The sequence below is a fragment of the Aspergillus homomorphus genome (assembly GCF_003184865.1).
Source record: "Aspergillus homomorphus CBS 101889 unplaced genomic scaffold BO97scaffold_25, whole genome shotgun sequence".
NCBI lineage: Eukaryota > Fungi > Ascomycota > Eurotiomycetes > Eurotiales > Aspergillaceae > Aspergillus > Aspergillus homomorphus.
This window is the reverse complement of record NW_020291911.1, coordinates 185265-192666: the sequence shown is the minus strand read 5'-3', so window position 1 is coordinate 192666 and position 7402 is coordinate 185265. Positions and strand designations below refer to the sequence as shown.

The window sequence follows — 7402 nt, the reverse complement described above, 5'->3', positions numbered from 1 at the left end:
CCTAGTCTCGTTACTGCAGTTGGCTTCCACCATGTCTGCCTGTCTGTCGCTCGCGCTTCTTCTGAAGTTCTGACAAGTTGTTTTGCAATTTTCATCAAACCAGGAATTGCGGGGTTGAAACCTTTCCCCCTCCTCGTTCTGTGTCATCTGTCGTGAAGCAGATAGAAGCAAAGAGAAGCAAATCTTGTCCCTGCAGCCACCGGCTCATCGCTGCAGCGTCTGAGCATCAACTTTCCGAGCAAGGCAGATACGATGAGGATAAGAATAGTAATAACTTAAGTTGATACGGCAGTGGCTGCTGCACCCATGAATGGACTGGACCGACCATCCACCACTGGAACATTCCGAGAAGCATCGCAGCTTAACCTTTCCGGGGGCTGGAGCGAGCACAATAGGAGCGGATCCTTATTGTCCGCACCCCCCAAACGGACCAGCTGTCACTCATCATCTGATACTTACCGCTGTCCTGTAACACGGGACCGCGGGTTTGAGATAGATAGATCAAGGCAGCAACGGCGATCAACTGTCTGAGATATGCTGGAGGTGCACGTTGACACTACGCAATCCATCCGGGCTCTCGACGTCTCGACTGCAATGAATGTTAATGTGCGAGTATAATCATGGTTTCGTGTTGTAGTGGGCCAGTCACGACATCGAGTAGAGGATAACCGAGAGACACGAGGTGTCGAAATTGAATAAGTGTTCTTATTGTGCTTGTCTGGTCGGCCTTCTCCGGAGATTCTCACCGATTGATTCTGCTGAAGGAGAGGTCTGTCTATCTGTAAGTCTGTACGGAAAGTGTGCATGGGGGTCTCGGAAGGATCGAGACTGGGGAATGGGGAGTGCATTGACAATGTTGGTACATGCCACCCAAGGGATACTCTATCCATCACTTTGCTTTGTCTTGCCAATCTTCCATCCCATCGAGATGGACAAGGCAATGGAAGTCTCCTCTCAACCGACTACGAACCTGAGGTGTGCACGCGTCTCGGGGACTGCGCAATATGGCCAGGGTCCTGAAACGAGAATTGAAAATTACGGTCTAGCCACCGTCAGAGGAGTGGGGAGCAGCCAAAGGGATCCATCAGCCATCGCCAATTTCGCCTTTGAGTCGGGATCTGCACCAGACGCACGCAGTAGGCAAGTAAGTAGACAGGCAGGATTGAACCATATGCAAGTGTAAATGGTAGATGGAGGGGAGTCCGAGTTGTGACAGGAAACTATAGAAAATGGACGTCCAGATGGGCGAAGTATTGATAGATAGATTACACCATTGCGGGAAGCACCACCGATGAAAATGGAAGATAAGAACCACGGGCATGGGCATCAACCTCAATTTGCAACTTGACCCCCTCACATTTCTTCTTCCTGTCTATCTGTCTGTCTCTGTCTCATCTCCTCTCTACTTGGCCCTGCAGGGCAACCAAGAACAATACAATAGTTGGAAGAGCATTCCGACCGAACTGAGACCCTTTGATTGGTACCAAATATCGGAAAATTGGGCAATTTCCAGCGACGGGAGAGCAAGCTTATTGATTGCGCATTAATTTCACTCCACTCGGTAGGGGGAGAAACAAAAGTGGAAGTGGAAGCTTTGGCCCCATTGAAACAACGCAGCCCGTGGTCCAGTTCCAGTCCAGTCTTCGGCATTCCCACTTGGGATAGACTGAAAGTTGCAGTGCCTGTCGAGACAGGACAGGACAGTTCTAAGTTAGTTAGCTAACTGTCTAACTGTCTAACTCTTTCTTGAGTCCTTTCTCTCTTCAGTCCGACTCTCGCTCTCTTGTCTTTCTTCTTCAAGACTCGCTCTTTTCTTTTCCCCCTCTCCCCCCAATCGCCCCTCTTCTTCTTCTTTCCTCTCCTCTTCTCCTTTTCCCTTCCGCAACACTCGACAACCATCTTCCTCCTCCTCCTCTCCCACCCCTCCCCTCCCCCTCTACCTCTCTACCTCTGTTCCTCCAACTCGTGGTTCTGAGCGCGTTTGTCTTGCTGTGTTGGTGGACTCGTTTTCCCGTCGGCCCGTTTTCCCCCCTTGGCCGCTTCTCGTTCTCGCCTCCAACAACAATTTTCTCGTCGCTGCGACTTTTCGACATACTTCTGTTCCTTTCCTGGGTCCAACTCACCTTCTCTGTGACCGTGTCGCAGGTCTTGACGCTCTCGGCCTTTCTTTGACAGCCTGCTTGGCAGTAGACGATATATCTGTCATATTCGCCAATTCCCTTCGTTGCAGCAACTTGCCGCCCCCATCTCGGCCTCTCTCAGCAACAGTTAAACGAGAGTCGATACCGGTGACGACGACGACGAGCCTACCCCAGAGCCGTCCAAGTAATACGAAATAAAGTCTAATAACCAAATCTCGGGCGTCTGTTTCATGTTCAAGGATTACGGAACAAAGACCCCCAAAATGCCGGTGCTTCGCCTGAAAACAGCGGTTCCGCTGATTGCCCTTCTCTCAATCGCACTTTTCTTTTGGTGCGTTGAACGCTTCGATCGGGCGGCTTTCTTGCGGTTCAAACAGCCAGCCGATCACGTCGTTGGCTCGGCCTCCCCACAGATTCAGCTGCAGCCTACATCGCCTTCCACCAAGTCCTGCGAGGTCGACCCCAATCTCATGCCTCCTCTGCCTTTCGCTGAATGGCTTCCTCGCAAGAACTACACCCGTGCCTACTTCCGCCCTCACCATGTGAGCCCCAAGACCGAGTTCAGCTCATTGGAGGATATCGAGGTTCCCGTTCTCCCGCCTATGACCGTCATGGAGCGTGGCATGATTGTGTCGCCCGACAACAAGGAATCGTCTTTGCCTTGCCCTCCGATCATCGACGTGAACGTTGCCGCTGATCACGATGTGGATGAGACTGACAAGCTTCTGTTCGGTCTTGCCACCACGGCCGACCGTCTCGATCGCCTGCTGCCATCCCTCCTCTACTCCTACGGCAACACCAAGGTCGGATTGATTGTGCTTGTCCCCGATTCTGATGACGATATTCCCAAGCAAGAGACCTACTTCCGTAACCGCGGTCTGGATCTGACCCTGATTCAGTCTCCTCTTGATTTCACCGCTCGTTACTTCGGTCTCGTGCAGGCATTTGCGGAGCACATCAAGACTAAGCGCCCTCAAACCCAGTGGGTCAGCTTCATTGATGATGATACCTTCTTTCTGTCGCTGCCTACAGTCGCTGAGGAATTGAAGCTTTTCGATGTGAGCAAGAAGCACTACATTGGTGCTTTGTCCGAGGCTAGCTGGCAGGTAGATACTTTCGGTCACATCGCCTTTGGTGGCGCTGGTGTCTTTGTTTCGAAGCCCCTGCTCGATGTTCTGGTGGATAAATACGATGAGTGCCAGTCCTGGGGTGAGCAGCCTGGTGACCAGAAGCTTGGTCAGTGCATCCAGCGGTATGGAGACACTCCCCTCACCCTCTGGCCCTCTCTCTACCAGATGGACATGAAGGGTGAGGTCGATGGTGTGTATGAGTCCGGTCGTAAGATCGAGTCTCTTCACCACTGGAATAGTTGGTACACCAAGGATGTTGTGAAGATGACTACTGTGGCTGCTGCCGCCGGTCGCCGGTCGGTTCTTCGCCGCTGGGTCTTTGACCAGGAGGAGATCGTCAACAACGCCACCGGACGGTCCACCCGTACCTTCTGGGTTTTCACGAACGGATATTCGCTTGTCAAGTACACCTACGACGAGAATACACCTGATGATGCCATTAACTTCGACCATGCTGAAAAGACCTGGGAAGAAGATCCCCGCGGTTACGAGGCCCGTCTGGGTCCGCTCCGCTTGAGAGATCAGGAAGGTGTCACCAAGGACCGTTGGTTGCTACGCGAAGCTTTCGTTGTGGGCGACAACGTCCATCAGTGGTATGTGCGTGAGGAAGATGAAGGCCACAGTGTGATTGAGATTGTCTGGCTCGGTCCCAAGGGCGGTGGTGGTGCAGGCATCAAGGACTTCGCTGTTCGCAGACAACACTGAGCCTTGAGGTTAGACCGTCATAAAATCACTTGAACGATCACTGAGGCTGGTCCTTAGGATCTGCAAAGCTTCTCTTCTTGCACATTTTTTTCCAATCTCTTATTTATTATTTTGCTGTTGCTTTTCCTATTTCCTTGCTACTCCTCCACCAGCCAACAACCTTTGCTACATTACCTCAAATATCGACGACGAAGTAGCTGGAAAGAAAAAAGCGGATGGGCGGACAAGGGAACGGAAAGAGTGCATCCACTTCTCTTTTTCGGAGCCCTAATTCTCGTTGGCATCTCCTATCCTATATTCGAGTGTTCATATTTCCATACTCGGCGTTGTGATCGGCTGGGTCAGGAACCGGGCGCTCGAGGGAAAGAATGGGAACTTGGTGGCTTTAACTTGACGAGAAAAATTCGGAGGCTTCGCTCATTTCGAGGCTTCGCCTAGAGCATGGTGACTCGATCGATGTATCAACCCCCGACAAGACACTCTTTCACTCTCTTGTTTTCCCTTCTCTTCTTTTTTTCCCCACCTTCATGTTTGAGGCGTCATTCTCCCTGAAGCATACTACTTGTAAAATTAGAACCTTTTCCCCCCTGACCACGTCTCTCCCACCACGGTGTCGCGGTTATTTGCTGTGTTTGTTTTCTTTTGGAGATTAGCGCATATATGTGTGTGGTGTGTGTCGTCATGGCACGAATATTACGAGTCAAGTCCTAGATTATAGAAAGTGGTTCTTTTTCTTTTACTTGGTGTTCTTGACATAGATTTTCTAGAGAAGAATTGTTCGTATGCGTGATGGTTTATGTGGATGCAGGTTAATTAGGCGTGTGGATATATAATTCGTCATGTTGCAAGTTAGGACTGCCATTCCAACTGGCCGCGAGTGATCATAGGTATGCGCATCGACACTGGCAGACAGACCGTGGAGCTTCTTGCGGTGGGAATTAGACACTCATCTTTTTTTTACTGGGTGGTAAAAAAAATATGCAAGAGATATACAGTTCCTGCAACAAGTCCTGTGTTGTCACGGTGCACCTAGGCTTGGCGGCAGCTTCCAGCGGAGTTCAGTTTTATATACTTACCCAGCGTTCGCCCTGCCTCTCCCTTCCTTCTTACTCTATCATGAGGTCACGTCTGTCGACTTCAACTAGAGATCATCCAAAATATATCCTTCTCCGTTCCCTTGCCAGTTTGTATCTGTATTTATTCATATGTTCTGTTAAAGCAGGTCATGCGGTCATTCGACGTGGATGTGTTGCGGCCTGCTTTATTGTTCTTGGTTTGGTTTTGGGGTTTGGTCTGGTAGGATGGTGTCGATGTGAGGGGTTGGTTTGTTGGTTTGAGTGGAGGTTATTGGAGGGGGCGAGGGTATTTATTTCTCGGTAATGAGGATTGAGTTAGGGAGTTAGTCGATTTTGATGGTTTATTGATGTGGGGAGGAAGGAGAGGGAACGAGAGGGAGATAGATAATGGATGATCAGTTTAGTGTACGGTATCGAACTGCATTCAATCACTTGTACAGTACCTTGTATACTTCAACTCCGCGAATGAGATTGCTGCTGGAGAATTGGTTCCCTCTGGTGTTGATGTCATGCCTCATGTTATTCATACATGCGGTAGGCTTAGACGGGTATTGATCTTGAATATGCGTCATGATCCCAGAGACAGATAGACCCAGCAGTTAAGACATCGAAGACTCTCGACTGGACATCTAAGTGGTCCAGAAGAGGCCAACGTAGACCGGCGAGTTTCTGACCATGCTTTCCCACCTCTGACGCCTGGGAATATCTCTGATGCAACGGGTCATGGCCTCCAGTCGTCAGCTCGGAACGCCTAAAAGCTTGGTCTGGATCCTATCATAGGCTATGTTTAGGTGTGATGTGTGACGAAGGGAAGAGAGGGGCGCGCGCGGGGGTGATGTTGAAAGTAAGTTTTTGGATGTAACCTGATGGGTTTAGTTGTAGATCAGTATCAGTCATCTGTGGTCTAGAGGGCTGTCGTTGGTGCTTGCTTACTGTTGCTTTCCTTTTCGTTGCGCTGCGTCGTGCCCTTCGGGTTTACATAATTTATACAGGTACCGTTTGTTGTCTTATACTTTTGTAGGCTGATGTGTATCTTGTCCAGTGGACATTGGATGGGTTACTGCGTTGTTGGCGGGAGGGACGGAGATATACTACGGTATAGTTCATTGATGATCGCGGACATCATCATTCTGGATCCTCACCGTCATCACGGGGCGGGTTTCCGCGGCTAATGGCTTGCGGACAGACTAGGTATAGTGTTTGGATTGCTGGGTACTGGGCCAGTCCTACAGGAAGGTAAGAGTCCTTAGCTATGGATTTGATTCTGCACGAGTTGGGATGGTGATCGAGATTTCGTTCCGTCGATGCTGTTACTGTGCTGTCCTGTGCTGTACCGTACCTGAGGATGCAATCTGCCACGCTACATCTATTTTCTTTCTGGTTAGGATGGCAATAACAGTCACCCGGCCTTTGGAATGCTGGTCGGGTTCGGTTTCAAGGGATGTGTGTGTGTGTGTGTGTGTGTGTGTGTAGACGACCACCTATAAAAAACACTATTGGAGCAGAGAGGAATATATTATTGGTGTCGGGTGGAAATAATTGGGGCAATTATTGCTGATAGTAGGGCCTCTGGTTGCGTCCGTCGTGCTTGCTTAGTGCTCTGTTCTGCTATTCTTGGATCAAGTGTATTTGTCTGTGAGTACGTAGTATGATGTATGCACGGTACATAGGGCCTAGGAGATGGTGGTCCACATTGACTGGAAACTGATTGAATGTGTCAATGATTCTTCGAAGAGAGATGGATGGTCTCTTCGCTGGCGCGGATCTACTGTAGTTGGCACTGTACAGTACTCTGACTGGAGTGCTTGTGGAGTTACATGCATGCGAGAGCACAACCCGGGGGACAAGCGGCGGTAGTGAGCAGTAGTTAGACTAGCTGTCGTGGTGTATGCACCTTCCCCTTCAAACTGAAGAAGTTTCTACCGAGCTGGCTGGCAGACTGACTGGCTGGCAGGCTGGCTGGGTAGTCGACTTTGACTGACAGGCGGAGACAGAGAGGTACTACGGTGCTACACAGCCAGCAGGTAGTCGAACAAGGCGTCTGCAGGTCACTGCCCGGTCTCTGCGTCGGTAGCACACACAGTAACTACCATAGGATGTTTGGTTTTGGGGGCGAACTGTCACTGCCACCCACCACACCCTCCCGTATTATTGTGGTTTACCGTTACACGGGAGGGTAAACCTGGTCAAATGGAATGCGCTTGCGAAGCCAACAGCACATGATCAGGGTGTTCGAGCAGATTACATCGGGGGATAGTCTGAAGCTTAAACAGTCCAAAGTATCACACTGGTTCTCTTGAGTATAGAGTATAAGTCTTTTGGACTGCATATTCTGGGAGGTCCAGTAGAA

At 50.2% G+C, this 7402-nt stretch overlaps 2 protein-coding genes across 2 annotated transcripts; both read left to right on the top strand.

Moving 5' to 3' along the window:
• Window positions 1–2404: 2404 nt before the first annotated feature.
• Window positions 2405–3976, top strand: gfsA (glycosyltransferase family 31 protein; the record flags this gene model as incomplete). The annotated part of the gene is made up of 1 exon (XM_025697739.1): window positions 2405–3976. The coding sequence occupies one exon, from the start codon at window positions 2405–2407 to the stop codon at window positions 3974–3976; it is 1572 nt and encodes a 523-aa protein (XP_025550140.1).
• A 2318-nt stretch (window positions 3977–6294) lies between these two features.
• Window positions 6295–6583, top strand: BO97DRAFT_109566 (uncharacterized protein). The gene has a single exon (XM_025689894.1). The coding sequence runs from the start codon at window positions 6331–6333 to the stop codon at window positions 6523–6525; it is 195 nt and encodes a 64-aa protein (XP_025550139.1). The 5' UTR covers window positions 6295–6330; the 3' UTR covers window positions 6526–6583.
• The last annotated feature ends 819 nt before the right edge of the window (window positions 6584–7402 follow it).

Excerpts from the sequence above, each read along its gene's own strand:
- BO97DRAFT_109566 (XM_025689894.1), top strand. The coding sequence starts at position 6,331 with ATGGTGATCGAGATTTCGTTCCGTCGATGCTGTTACTGTGCTGTCCTG.